The 15743-nt window shown below is 39.9% G+C and overlaps 1 protein-coding gene across 15 annotated transcripts in view; it reads right to left on the bottom strand.

Moving 5' to 3' along the window:
- Positions 1–15743, bottom strand: part of prom1a (prominin 1a) — a 109840-nt gene that overhangs the window by 28892 nt on the left and 65205 nt on the right. For 10 of the 15 annotated variants that reach the window (XM_037540602.1, XM_017692060.2, XM_017692068.2 and 7 more), the window contains 5 exons: positions 3913–4033; positions 3218–3281; positions 2184–2273; positions 1321–1344; positions 547–770 (listed from right to left, as the gene is read on the bottom strand). In XM_037540602.1, the coding sequence (XP_037396499.1) occupies positions 547–770; positions 1321–1344; positions 2184–2273; positions 3218–3281; positions 3913–4033 (523 nt within the window). The remainder of the gene's footprint in view (positions 1–546; positions 771–1320; positions 1345–2183; positions 2274–3217; positions 3282–3912; positions 4034–15743) is intronic. The other 5 variants (XM_017692059.2, XM_017692063.2, XM_017692064.2 and 2 more) reach the window with 1 other exon arrangement.

Below are 15743 nucleotides of genomic sequence, written 5' to 3'. Positions count from 1 at the left end.
ACCAAAAATACACTACATACCTTGACATGTGATCAATTGCATTACATGCGATGCTGGAAGTGATCTTCATTTTTCTGCCAGACACATGAAGGGGTATTGGGGTCCGTCCCCGGAAATTGCAAACGAAGGTTAAATATCGTGATGGCTGTCCTGCACTTACCACATCGCTGTGATGCATGGGAATCTTGGCTTGTTCGAAGCTCCATATACTGAGAGGCACATTGCATGTTGTTTCGTTTAGATTGCTTCGCCCTAGCAAGAGGTACTAAACAATATTTGGGGCCTCTTTCGAGTGAATCTCCCTGTACTACTTCCTTCAATTTCAACAAAAAATCTTACATAGTGCAACTTTAAATGTGGATCAGAACTACGATATGTTGGCTTAATTTTCTTATATGGTATTGAGGGATTGAGCTGTATGTTTTGAATCTTTACGAATGTTTATGCTGTACACCAAAAAAAAACAGCTAAAATTAGAATAAATCGATAAATATTAGCTTTTTCATGATATAACTCCTTTAAAAAGAGAGACAAGCTGAACTGCACCCCAGAGTAGTTGGCGCTGATCTCAAGCTGGGCGAGAGAGCTCCGAATACTGCGGCAGATTTGAGCTGTGGGCGAGAGGGTATCTGCACAGGCCGGGTCACTGAGAGCGTTGCTGAGTCCCGCTCGCACCACGCTCAGGTTAAACTGCAGCTTCCCTGTGCCCTCCTGTAGAGTCTCCAACGTCACACTCACGTTCTCCAAAGCTTCCTTGGTGTCCCGCATCACTGTGAGGGTGACACACAGTTACTCAGACTGACTGTTACACACATTAGCAGGCCTTCGGTATAATTTTTTTCAATTTTTAAGAACATCATTGACATGCAGTAACAGCAGTAACAACACTAAGTAAGGAGATCAGGGGATGATGCCATCACACTTCACACTTTAATTTGAAATAAAAAGATCTCAAAATGATAACACTGCTAACACTGAATTGCAACTAGTTTGGACCAATAGCACGCTTTAACTAGCATAAAGCTATTCAGCTCCTTCTAACTTTCATTCATTGTTTGCGTAATGCTAATCAGCCTCTTCTAGCTTTCATTCATAATTAGCAGTGTTAGCATTCTGAGTTCCTTAAAGTAAAGATATCCTTTCGATTTTTCACAAACACAACTTAATAAATATCTTGAGGACAGCACTCAGGTTGGGCAGGTTCCACTGGGCAAAGGTATTGAGGGGGGAATAAGACTGAGGGGGGAATAAGAAAGGAACCAAGCACGTTCACTGGGATGAGGCCATAGGGAGAACCAGTCAGGGTTTAGCAGTGGTTACCTTTCATAGCTTTCTCCACTTTGACTAATTGGCCAAAGACAAGAGAGAATTTTTAAGACACTGACAAGTGAACTAACAAGAGAAGAACCTATTGGTGTTATAACAATTTATAATCTACAGAGTTATTGTGGGGATTGTAATGCAAGAGAAATAAGATAATAGTGTAACCCTCAGAAGTCACAGTTATCACTGGCATGTTATAATTTTATGTCAATTATTTCTCACTTACAGCGAGGCCCGGGCAATATGACAACATTTACTGTTATTGTGATAAACTACATTACAAAAAGAGCATAATTAGATCATATGGCATGCGGCAGTCCCCTGGGCTCTGAAGATGGCAGCGAGGGCCATCAGGAAGGCAGGGCCCAAGCTCTGGGCCCAGACGAAGGCCTGCAAAGACAGTGGGGAGAGAATGAAATCCGCAAAGGAATGGGGGACACTGGTCCCACGGCGAAGCCACTTTAATTTGCCTCATGTTCGATCCCAGTGGCAAACATCGGGGCCCAGGGGATGGTTGCATGCCACAGATCTGTTTAATTAGATTTAGTGCATTATGTGAAACACTGAATGACTGTATTCGGTTGTTTTTACTGTGCCAACACTGGTTCTTTTTTGTTCCACCTTCAGATGTCAGAAAAAATAAACATTGTAGTACATCATGTATTGTGAAATTTTCTTGAAGTATCGTGATTTTTTCCTTATAATATTTTTTTATTTTTAAATTATACACTTATGTTAACACTTTTTAGTAGTACAGCACAATAGCAATATTAACTGTAGGCTTCTAAGGGTTAAAAAAATAGGATTGAAAGAAAAGAAAGAAATATAAAGCAGGAGTGACTGGAGAGGGCGCGTACTACCTCCAGCCATATTCAGTACTCCGTCCAGAGCAGGTTGCACCTCTTTCCCCAGCTCCTCATGTATCCTTCCGCCCAACAACACACCTACATCTGTGCGCACACAAACCTAATTTCAGAACAAATGCATAGGAAACCACAGACAGTCTTAAAGATAAATGTTCCTATGTGGTACTGTTCTCTTTAATGCATGTACACATTATATTAATATTAAATCTGGGTTCTTCATGTCTGGTCCTGGGGGGTGGATGTCCAGTACAGTTGGATGATTTCCCTGCTAAAACACACAAGCTAAACCCAGTAATTAACAATTAAGGTATGTCTGAGCAGGGAAACCACCAAACTGTGCTAGACACCAGACCTCAAGGACCACAATTATACAATCTTTGTTTATATTATGTGGAGATTCTTAACACTTCAAAAAACTTTTCACATTTACAGTGTCTCATATTCAAAAACAGTTATTTAACCCTTTCACCGTAGCTATAAAATGTATTTTGCCCCAATTTGGAGTTCAATTGAACATTGATGTACGATATTTGACATTGATGTACGATTTTCAATGGAAATGTGTATGATTGACAAAACTGGAAATGAACTGGATTTTTGTCTTAATAGGTGACCGAGCAAATCAACATTCATAAGAATGTCAACATTTATAAGCATGCAATTTTATTTAATATCAAGAAACCTGCAGTTGTGGTGTTTTATCTCAGCACAGCGGTCTTTGTGGTTGTGGTGTGAACTGTTTTCAGAGTGGAGGGTTCTCACCCCCCCTTACAGCTCTCATTGCTCGCTAGCAGCTCAAAACAGTGTCCTACTTAATCTGACAACTGAGCTACATATATGCTATTTGATTATATTCATTTTAAAATATCCAAGATTTTTTCCGCCTGGCAGCCGGATTGGCCACTAGGGGGCATGCAGAAAAAAGTTGAAGAACTATTTATTGAAAAGTTCTTAAAGCAGTTCTTAACACCACAGCATCCCTTTTGACATCTTTATTTAAGCATGTATGACACAACAGCTGTACTTACTGTCTAGGTCACAGAGCACTTGGTCCTTTGCAGTATCATACTGATTTATTAGATAGTCGATTTGCTGTGTGAGAGATGAAGAAAAGATTGTTAATGTAATTCACCCTACAATTTGGAAAAAAAATCCCCTTATCCCATTTTTCCTGCATAAATACATTTATAATGCTGTTATTCACCCTCCTATTCCACCTTCCTGAATGAATCCATCCATGTTAAATGAACTTTTAGTCGCTGAATGCTATGTTAAAATCAATATATTAATAAGGAGTGTCTGCAGTAAGAGCCTCTACTCTTTTTGGAAGGCTTTACACTAGCTGTTGGAACATTGCACTGAGAATTTGATTGCATTTAGAGCACAATACCGATATTGAATGATCAGTTCTGGATCACACCAACTCATCCCAAAGATGCTGGATGGAGCTCCATCACTCTAGAGAACTCAGTTCTACTGCTCTACAGCTCAGTGCTGGGGGCTTCATACCCTTCTAGATGACGCTTAACATTAGGCATGACGATCTTGTGTGTGGCTGTTCCAGAGCTTCCCATTCTATTGCTAATGCCTTTCTATGAAAATAAGTAGCCTAATGGACTCATTAGAAGGAGAATCTGGAAACGTTTGGACATAATAGCATATATCCACTCATGCATCAATCACAGTTCATGAATATGGTGAAGTTAAAGTCTTGACTCTTTACCACTGGCGTGTCATTGGCGAAGGTATGTAAATCCCTCAGGTTATTGTTTACCAGCCTCCTCATGGTCTTTAGCTGAGAACTCAGGTGCTGATTGGCTGCATATGCACAGAGGACGCCAGCTCTGTAACCAGGGTAAGAGAATAAGACAAAAAAAAATAAAAATAATTAGAAATCCCCAAAGTTCTTTTTCACATGATGTTCTCCAGAGGACTCATTATAAGACTTAAAGTAATTAGACTGGTAATGACACAGAGCACCTGTAGGTGGCAGCTCTCACACATCACAAGAACTCCACAAGAATGCACGTTTTCTGCACTACGTTCACTAAAGTCATCAGCATGAATGCCAACCTTCTGATGTTCTTACACTGCTGTGTGTCTGGCATGATCTTCATTCCACACTAATAATAAGCCTTCTGAGAATCAAGTTCATCATGATGTTGCGGCAGGTTAGTGTGCAGATGAGGAGCGAAGGCGTAGATGCCTTTTGTAGCTCAACCTGCCAATTAACACAAACAGAACCTTCATCTCATGAAGCCAACAGAACACTTCAAACAGAGAGCGGTGGCTGCGATTCTGCTAATTAGATCAGAGCAGCTTCGAGGGACAACTGCTCTTATATACTACTTAACAGCAACTCATTCAGCTTAATTCCACCCAGTGGATGTAGTATGGTATGACAAATTTACCACTGCCACAGGATGCAGTGGGAGGCATGGGTATGAGAAACCAAGCGGAGAACAGGTTTGGATGCACCTCTGATCAGGCTGGATTTTCATTGCCGTGCTTTGGGCTTATGTAACAATGTGAAAAACCACAGGGCTCTTTGCGAGAACCGTGTCAACCACATGAATCATTCACAGTGCTAGCAGAACACAACTCTATAATTGGCTCCTTTAGCAGCAATCATGTACCACAAATGCACAGGAAAATGAACACACTGGCGTATGATAAGATTGGCCTCTGTTTCCTGTCTGAGGAGGATGTGAGCAAAACAAGGTTCCCTTCTTCCCCAACTTTAGGGAAAAAGCATGATCACTACCCTCTGCTCATGTTAGTCAGTAATCTGGATGTATTATTTCCTTTGAAAAGATGATAGAACCATTGTAGCCATATGAAAAAGCTTGGGCCACCCTTTTCAACTTACCTGTTTGATTGATTATCTTGTGCCAAAGGCACATGTTGAGGTCGGAGATGTATTAGATGCTAAACGGATGGTCATTTTTTTGTGTTGGACGAAAGGGAAATGCAGTAGTATCCAATTGCAGACCGGCACTTTCAGACCCTCATTTTCAGCTCCTTACCAGTACGCTTCTAGTGGCTCGTTTCAGAATTGCAGTCACATTTTCCTGCCCTTCTGAGAGAATTTCAACATGACATTTTGTTTTTTCATGACCAACATGTATGCTGTACATATGGCCAGATGACTGGGTTAGAGCATGTCTGAAACGGCAAGGCTCACTCCGATTAAGCATCTGTGAGATGTGCTGTAGCGAGTCCTCCACCTCACAACTTACAGGACTTGTAGGATTTTCCGCTAACGAGGTACAACAAGGCACCTTCAGAGGCCTTGTAAAGTCCCTGCCGCGGTGGGCTGGAACTCTTTTGGTGGCACACGGAGTTTAGTAGGCATAATGTTTTGGCTTGCTGGTGAGTATAGTCGGCAAAGCTGAACCATAGGAGACTGAGAATAGTAGTAGATTAACACACTTATTGCATGTTGCACTGCAATGAATAAAATTATGTATAAGCAAATACTAGGCCAAATTCTGAGACAATTCTATATGGGATATAATTTATGGTCACAGGTTCTGCACTGCACATTGTACAATAAAAACAATCTGACAAAAGCCCTACAATGCAAGAAAGCAGAGGGCCTCATTCACCAACTGTTCTTAAGGACAAATTTCTTCTTAAAACCCACCTACGCAGTTTTCTCAAAGATTTTGACATTCAACAAGGTTTTCTTAGTTGGGATGTGTCCTTATGTAAGAACAGAATCTACACAAGCTCCAGGGCACAATGGTGCAAAGAACGCGTCACAGCTCTGTTGTACACTTTTTCTTAGACCCTATCTCAAGAACAAGATTAAGAAAAAAGGAAAATATTGGTGAATGAGGCTTTACTTACATTGTAAATCACCACCAACATCAGTGGATGTCACTATTAGCACTACCTTTGACTTGCAGTGCATTTGGTGAAACCATTTTACTAGCCTAATGCTAGTCTATTTGCCATTTGCCACCGCCATGTTATTGTTCGGAAGTGGGGCACCTGATGCATAAAACGGATGCAAACACCTGTGTGATCATTCGATTTGGCCTATTTTAGGTAAATTGGGGAACTTACAGAGATCCTTTATCCCATACAAGTCAGCCAGTCTAATAACGCGCAAATTACTTTACAGGACCTTCACTGCTAAAACTAATCCAACTCAAAACAGACTTCAGACCACCGATTTTAACCCACAACCAAAGAATCCTGGACATATGCCTTTGTGAATATGGCAGAAATGATATAGTCCTGTCTTTAAAGTCAGCTTTGATGTTTGGAGATCCCTGTGCACCATCCTTTTTGAAAAACACCACACTACAAACCAAGGGGCCTCAAAATGGCCACCTCACAACAAAGAAGCTTTGTTATCCCTCTCCCTCCCCCTCATGTTTGCTCTCCTTCTCTGTCTCACTGTCAGTAAACACGCTATCTGCTGAGCCCAGTAGGGCCAGGAGAATCAAGACAGGCGAAGAACAAAGTAGCATTAAAGATGAGACAGAACTTGCAAATTCATGCCACAGAGTCTCTGAGACACCTTGTCAGGAGACAGAACCTGGGAAAAATACAGTGTGAACCCATCACAATTCAGGCTCACAATCTCAAGAGATTGAACTTTCCAATTTGCCTGAAACAATCTTGAGACAGCACCACCATCCAGGCATGACAGCACCAAAATAAACATGTAAACGAGAAGTGACACCTTATTAAGATGAAATTGCCAGGGCAGGAGGATTGTTATTTCCCGTCATTTTTGGACAAAGCAGCTAATTTTGTTTGCGGGTGGGAGAACATATCAAAGCAACGTCAGATTTGAAAATTAAACATCCTCAGCAAGACGCCTAGAGGGAACAGCGAGATCTCAGCACACACTGTGCATATATTAAACCTTTCTAGCTTTACACTCGTCTACTTTGCATATGCATTTCTTATCCGGATATGTGCCTTTTTGAAAGCTACTCCCACAAAAGTCCTGTTTTGCAAGTGCAAAATTGAATTCATACAGTGTTGCTCTTACAAACAGTTTATCAGCAAACACTTTAGTGGATTAAACTTGTAAATTCAGTTTTGCACTGGAGCTAATGTAACTAAGAAGCAATGGAAACTTTCAGCTATGAATTAGCATCGCACAAGCTGCATCATCCCAAATTTGCCTCAGATCACACCAAACTATCAAACAGACTTGCTTATGGAGTTTATTACACTGCTTGAAACAATCTTAATGCTTGAATTGTGATCATATACGGTCAGAAACTAAGCAAGTGCTATTTGACTTTAATTAACAACGCAACACAATTTGAGGCATAATGATTTACTCACTTTCTATGATTTTCTTCTACTATCTATAATGATTTTTGGTCTTTTTAGGATAAACTGGCAGAGAAAGATATCAAGATATAATCTTAATGTTAATAAGCATTCAAGTGTTTGACATGACATGTCCACGGTCCACCCATCATAAGATAAAAGCCTGAAGATGAAGAGTTTTTGAACATTAACTGCAAAACGTAATCTAAATTTAAATCTATAAACATACAGAGAGCTTGTTCAATGTTTTGCACATTTTACTCTGTATTCAGAAAGAGAACAGTCAAGGAGAGTGAAGTGATCTATTTCCTTGTAGGGGACATTAATGTGTAGGGCTGAACCACATCTTGTCTGCTGCGTGTTCCATCTAGCACTGCTGGCAGTGTTGCGCACCACTGCCACTGACGCTCGGCTGTTTATATTGCCAGGAAGACGCCACTGTCAATTGTTATGCGTTCTGATATGCTCTAGCAGTTCTAAGCAGGATTTTTTGCAGCATTTGTCTACAATTAAATTGTGTTAACATATATACAATATATGGACAAACGTACTGGGACACACCTCCTCATCACTGAATTCAGATGTTTCATTCAGTCCACTGCCCAAACACTTGTAAAAGTATGGGTTCTAAAGAGCTCACTGAATTCGAGTGTGGTGCTGTAATAACATGCCAACATTAGAATAAGTCCGTTTATTAGATTTTTTAGTAAATTTCCTCTCTCCTAGATATTCCATGATCAAATGTGAGTGGTATTATTGAAAAGTGGAAGCGTTTAGGAACAACAGCAACTCAGCCTTAAAGTGTCAGACCATGTAAATTTACAGAGTGGGCCACCAAGTGCTGAGGAGCACCAACACTCTGCTGAATCAGAGTTCTAAACCTACTCTGGCATCAACATAAACACAATGGAGCGGTTTAAAGCTGCCACAGCTGAACTCTGGAGCAGTGGAAATGCATTCTGTGGAGTGACGAATTACATTTTTCTGTCTGACACTCTAATAGATGAGTCTGAGTTTGGCAAATGCCAGGAAAACATTACCTGCCTGACTGCACTGTGCCAGCTATAAAGTTTGGTGGAGGAGGGATAATGATATGGGGTTGTTCTTTAGGGGTTAGCCTAGAACTCTTAGTTCTAGTGAAGGGAAATCTTAATGCCAGACCAAGACCTTTTGGACAAATGTATGCATTCAACTTTGTGGGAACAGTTTGGGGAAGAACCATTTCTGTTCCAGCATGGATGAACCACAGTGCACAAAACAAGGTCCATAAAGGCATGGCTGGGTGAGTTTGGTGTGGAAGAACTTAATTGGTCCACACGGAAATCTGACCTCAACCTTATCAAATACCTTCGGGATTAACTAGAGCAGAGATTGTGAGCCAGACCCTCTCGTCCAACATCAGTTGTCTGACCACACAAATACTCTTCTGGATGAATCTGTGAAAATTCCCACAGACACATCTAGTAGAAAGTGTCCCAGAAGAGTGGAAGCTGTTATAGCTGCAATGGGGGACCAGCTCCACATTAATGCCTATAGATTTAGAATGGGATGTCATGAAAGTTCCTGTGGGTGTGATGTGTAGGTGTCCCAATTCTTTTGTCCATATAGTGCATTTCTTGAATTAACACCACTTATGGTGTTATGGTACCACTTATGGCAACACTGGTAACACTTATTCCATGGTATGTCTTTCAATTAAAACAAAATTTTAAACTTTTGAAACCAGGAGCTTTAAACATGCAGTCTGCATAATGCTAACTGGTAGCCATACGCCTGTGTTACTTTGTCAGCTACATCAGCCTCACAGCTCCAGCACAAAGCTCAAGAAGCTTTAAAAAAACATGCCTTGACTGATTCGCTACTTTTAAAGAGAGGGTGGAAACTGTGTAAATATATAATTTGACGGATCCACCACTTTAAAACTTGATATGGCATTCCAATGAAAAAAAGCTTCTTCATTTACATCGCTCCAGTGCACTGGAGAATGTGGCATGGCTTGGCGGGCATGAGGCTTGTGTTTCCTCTGCACAATGTCCCGCTGTATCCATGCGGCCTGGGGCCAGTGGTCAGAGCCATTCCTAGTTGACTCTCTGGGGGGTTAAGGCTCTGGGTGGGGGTGAGAACCCCATTAACTGCCTCTCTAAACATGGGCTGACCCGCTGGCTCCAGTTTCGCCCAACAATGTGCCTGTTCCAGATCTACCTGCTGGCTTCCCCGCGGTACAGCTGCAATGCGATCTGCCAACAATAAAGCAGCCTGGCATCTGACCCAGACAAAGACAGCCACTGTGGATGGGACTCGAAGAGGCACGGAGGGTGGACAGTGATACCTAGTGAAGATGAGACACAGTCAGGCATCCCTGATCCACTTTTAGTGAACAATATGCAACAACAGCAATCACTTACAGGTTGCTATGGTTTTGAGAACTGTTTGCTGCTGTAAAGCAGACAGAAGGTGGACAAATGGGCTCTGATGTTTCTTTCTACTCCAAAGGAAGCGGAAGTGTTTGTTCCATTCCGTGGCTTTATGCTGGATCTGTTTGTGGAGGACGGAACACCAAGCCCCATGTGTGAGAGAAAGTAGGCCAGAGCAGGCTAGTAATTGAAGTATAAGACAATAATTTCCCTTTTCTGTTCACATGCAAGTCAGAAGGAGGACACAACACATGCCTAGTAGGGCAGAGAGAGAGAGAGAGAGAGAGAGAGAGAGAGAGCATGTTTTTCTTTTTCTCTCCTTTAAAGGGCCTATAACATGTAAAACTGTACTTTCCTCGCTTTTTTAAAATAAAGACCTAAGAAGTATCGTTCAGTCCCCACATGAGAAACACGTACAGTCCACATGAGAAAACTAAGCAGCAAAAATGATTAAGTTTGAGTTTATTGTTTCTATGATGTCATAAGAACTAACTCATTTAGATATAGCTAGACAAATGTTCAGCTTATAGCTGTTTATATTGAGCATTTACGTTCTAAGGATTGCTTTAGCCTTGAGTGCTCTTTGAATGAGGCACAATACAGGGCAGCCAATAGGAACAAAGCTCATTTACATGCATTAGTCTTAAAGGCATAGTAACAAAAACAGTCTGTTTATTTCTAAGCGATGAAAAGAAGCTGGAAAACTGTACATTTGTTTCGTGCAATGGAATTCAATGTAACAACACTTTTTTCCAAGTAATTTTGCAACTATTGCTCCACTCATTTTCACAAAATGCAAAAGGGCAACTGGACTTATGTCAAAATATTCAAAAAAGTAAAAACCTAACAAAAATCTACATATAAGACAGAGACTATATCAAAGGAACAGTAAAAAACAACCTATTTAGTTGTACACAGAGTAAACAAACCTTCTTTATGATGGACCATGCAAAGTGTTTGAAGTGCATCACTTTTAAAGTGAAAAATGACTCTTTCAAGATCTTTGCACATTGGCAGAGGCCCAGCATTACACGGCATTGATGAAAATGATGATATCTGATGATGCATGTAAGTTTGGATGATGTTAACCCAACCAAACACATACACAGTTGTGGTTCCATTTAGTCACGCATTCTGATAGAGCAGTCGGTTCTAGAGGGCCTGAGTAGAGCACCTTGTGAAACACAGGCACACGCAAAGATGGAAACTAATAAAAAACAGGAAGCCAAAGGCAGAGTCACATCAGGACATACTGTCAGCACACTGTACCCTCAGTCTCTGTCTCTCTCACACACACACACACACACACACACACACACACACACACACACACACACACACACACACACACACACACACACACACAAAAACTCTTCCTTACAATCCCCCGGCACTAGGCATCTTCCATTACTGAAGAATACAGCTTCAAACCAGCTAAGCCACTGTGACCTGCTTATCTTCTGTCTATCTTATTACGAGTTTCATATGCAAAATTTTCAGCTTTGACCTCTTTAACTCATTAAACTCTTTCCCCTCAGAAGCTGAGCTGCATGCATGTCCACAAAGTGGTGGGCAATATGACAATATTTTATCATTGTTGTGATAAACTATGTCACAATACACTTTTTGAGCATATTGTGGATATCATCAGTATTTAAGAACACTGACCACTTGTATATTTCATTGCAAATGGTGCATAAATAGGCTTGTTTCATTGGATTTAGTGCAGTGCATTTGTAAAACATTCAACATTCATTTTCTCGTTTTTCAGTTTTTGACAATTTGAAAATACCTGTTGCCCTTTACATTATATCTAGATTTCATCTAGGCCCTGAATGAGTTTGAAAAATTTTTGGTTCCATTGACTTACATCGAAAGTAAAGTATGTTTTTTTCTTCTCCTGTAAAGTTACCATTTTGGAGGAAGCTAGTGAGCGAAAAGCTGACTTCAGCCTCGTAAGAAGTCAAATGTTGAGAGACATTTTATAGAAAAACTGTTCTACTTTTGAGAAAACGTTTCCTGCCGGAGATGTGAGAAAAGTGGCTATAGCTGAATTAAAGTGTAAAGCAGAGCTAAGTAAGTCTGCGTTTTTGTTCATATTATATTTTAGCCTATACTAGTACATCAGCACATACTGAGACATATTTACTGCCAAAATGGACATAAAATGTTGTGGTTTGTCTTTTGTTGAAAGAACAAAATTACTCTTCTTAACCTTTGGGTTGCAAAAAGATTAGAAAAAGATTAGAAAGGAAATTAAATCAGCGCCTGTAAAAGATTCATTAGGATATTTTATTATGATTTGAATTTGATGAACATTTAAAAGTAATGTGTACAGAATTGTTTTGCTAAAAGGAAAATCATTCTTTACATTTTTCCTGTTGTCATCATTTTTTGACATCAAACCAAATAGAAGCAGTTGAACTAAACCTGTTGGTACAAAATAATATAACTAATTACATAATTAATGAATTATTTAATTGCACTTAAATGTTATATCAGAATGATAATAATAACTAGGCTTTTAAGGGTCACCAAATAAGCAACATTACATGATTGCCCCACTCCCCCTAGTGTCTCTGTGGATGTTATGTGGGTTAATGTATTCTACGGTACATCCGGGTTGACAGGTTGCTGCTTCCAGCTAAGCTGCCGGGCTGGCAGAGGGAGCAGGGGCCAAAAGAGGCTCACTTTGCCTAAGGCAGAACACTCTCTGGGCCACAGACAACAGCCTGGGTCCCTGCGCTGCAGCCATGGCTGAACATCAGACATCCAAGCCAGTGATGGGGATGATGGGTTACTGTCTGCATTTTATTAATTTTACTGCAACCCTCTAAAAATTATCCCTAAAAATAATTTTTATTTCAAAATGCTAACCCAGCTAGATGTTGTCCTAATTCTACATTTTATAAATGTTTTGTATCAACATCAGAATTGGAAGATATGCAAATGGATACATACAAAATCTGAATATTGATATTGGCCCATAACTTCCATATCAGTGTAACCCTAATAACAGTAGATGAGCACATATGTATCGTTCTAGTGAATTGGTTCAAAGTTACAGTTTAAAACCCACTTAGGGCTTTTAACTGACTTGCACTTTAGACTTAAATCCTACTGTTTTTAAATGACCCTGCATTCTATTTATTTTTGTTATATTGAAACAAATGATTTAACATTCCATTTTGGCACCGTCAAAACAATCATATTCATAACAGTACCAAAACTATGATGTTCCGGTAGTGACTATCTTAGGAAATTTTGAGTAGAATTTAAAAATGATAGCAAGTACATGACTAGCAAACCCAGCTCTGAACAGCTATGGCCACTTAAATGATAAGATTTTACATTAAAACACAGAAAATGACTTAACTGCTATAAATGTGTGTCATTAGTAACATTTCTTAATGTTACACATTGATTTTCATGCAAAAGCAGACTGCTGTACTGAAAATAAGCGAGCAGCATTGCAGCAAAATGCAGCAAAACACTTTTGGGGCAACACTGAAACCAAACGCATGCTTGACAAAATGAAAGATTTAAATATTCTTCATCTTCTGGATGATGTATGCCCATATCTTCAGGTAAAGTGGTGCAAAGTTTAAACAAAAAAAAAGCCGCAGCATGAAGTTTGTGTTACATTTACATTGTATCATTTCCGTGATTTTATTGGCTGGCTGCAAAGTAAAATCTGGTTGCTGCCTGACTCGTGTAGACCTTGAGTTTCCCATTATCTGATTACTCAAGTTCATGTAAACGCATTGACTAGATTACTGACTGAAAGTCTGATTTTCTGCAGCTATCATTATTAAGTGCATGCAAATGCATTTATTGTTTTTGTTTGGTTTTGGGACTGCAGTTTAAACTAATTCAGTACAGTGGTCCATGCAGAATACATAGTACTGTAAATATATCATCACATTATATTCATACTGAATGAAGACGACAACATTTTGGAAATAGCATGTTGAATGTAAATAACAACAGTCACTTTTTTCAAATTTAGAGTCATAGCTAAGCTAGAAAAGACAACTAAGCAGAGAAAGCATGAAAACACTCTTGGATGGCTGTACTCAGTGTGGGTGTATACTGACATTCTGGCTTTCGAAACATGTTTTTTAGCATACGTTTGACATTTGGAGTGTTGGTGTGTAATGTGATTCGCTGATATGTACGCTAACATGACATTTACCTTCCAAATCTTCATTACATCAAGATCACCGCTATCTTTGCACTGCTTGCAACACAACACAGTGAACAGCGACTCTGCCTTTATTCAAATTAATGCATTAAGCACACAACGCAAAATCAAATTACACTCTATTGCTTGCGGCGAGCTGCCAAATAATGGATTAAATGAGGGAAACATGCAGATAGTCTCTGGTGAGTCTCTGGACGCTGATATTTCATGCTGTGTTGGAAGAAAAAGCTAAAAATAAAAGCAACGGTGCCTAAAGCCTCTTGTAATGTCTGACCATCAGACCATCATGTGTCACTGTGTGCTGACAGTGTCCCTGAGAAATACTCCTTTTCTATTACAAGCATGAAGGTGCTAATAAGAAATCATTTGTGGATGCTAATTGGTCTGCATCTTTATTTATTGAGCTCTTCCCACTATTTCTAAGGAGAGCAGCAGAGTCAGGGCTGCCCTAGAGTCTGCAAAAATAGCAAAGGGAAGGAGAATGAGGACGCAGCCAAGAAAGAAAGAAGGTGCCCATGAGACTAAAAAAGAGACAAGCAAGCACACAAAAGGATGAAAGATAGGCAGAAAAAAACTGGCATAGCCAAGCAGACGTTGCTCAGCAAAACAAATACAGCAAAGCTCAGGAAAATCACTCAGTCCACAGCCTTTTAATGTTGAGCCAAAAAGTGTCTGTTTTTGCCTTTAAATCTTCTCTTCTTCTTCTCAACACTGTTGTCATTTATTTGATAACGTCATAGAATATTTACTTGTTTTTGTCACAAACTGCCATTCTTAGCCAGAAAAAAACTGCATTGAAATATAATGTACACTTCACCACTTATTGTTATGGCTGTGACACAAATGTGACACTAAAATATAAAGTGGACAGATTTTTTTTGGTCATGCAACAAAACAAAAAAAATTAAATGCAAAAAGATCTATTTTGCTCCTGTGTGGCTAAACGGCACATTAGGTAGCTTACTTTTCATTTTGGAAAAGTGAAAGGAGGATGAAGGTTTTCGTAGCTTTATTCGTGAGTTGAAACTACATCAGTGCTTTCACACACAGCTCATATGTGTAACTTATTTCGAGCAAACTACTTTAGGACATGCCAGCACCACCAGTGCCAAAGCTAAAAACAAACTAATCCTTTTGACATTTGTCAAAAAGTTGTAGTTGTTCACACAGTCAACTGGACATCTTGGTTGTTGCCATGCCAACACAAAAGACAACAGTGAGTTGTCATACGCATACGCATGTTTGTCATACACATGTTTGAATTTATTTACTGCATGAATAAGGCTTCTTCACACAAAGTGCAGTTTTTTTGGGCAAAATGGATGTGATTTTTAACATACTGGAACCTTTACATCAAGTTTGATGCACTTTGAGAATGCAGGAAAAAGATGAATGTCATGCCTCTAGCTGGCTCAACAGAGACCATCACCCCTCACTCTGTGCAGCACTCCAACTCTCAAAATCTTCTCGGGGACCACATGACCATAGACTCTCAGCTATCTACCTATCCACACTCCAGTTCACCCGATTATTGATTGCTGTCACCCATTTGTGTCCACATAACCTGTTTGTTTCCAAAATATTGTATCAGTCTCCTGTGCATTACTGAGCCTTTTGTTCCAGTGTTTGACTTCC

Source organism: Pygocentrus nattereri, chromosome 8, assembly GCF_015220715.1.
Source record: "Pygocentrus nattereri isolate fPygNat1 chromosome 8, fPygNat1.pri, whole genome shotgun sequence".
In the NCBI taxonomy this organism is placed as follows: Eukaryota; Metazoa; Chordata; class Actinopteri; order Characiformes; family Serrasalmidae; genus Pygocentrus; species Pygocentrus nattereri.
Note: the sequence above shows the minus strand (reverse complement) of the source record. Positions and strands in the feature narration are given on the sequence as shown.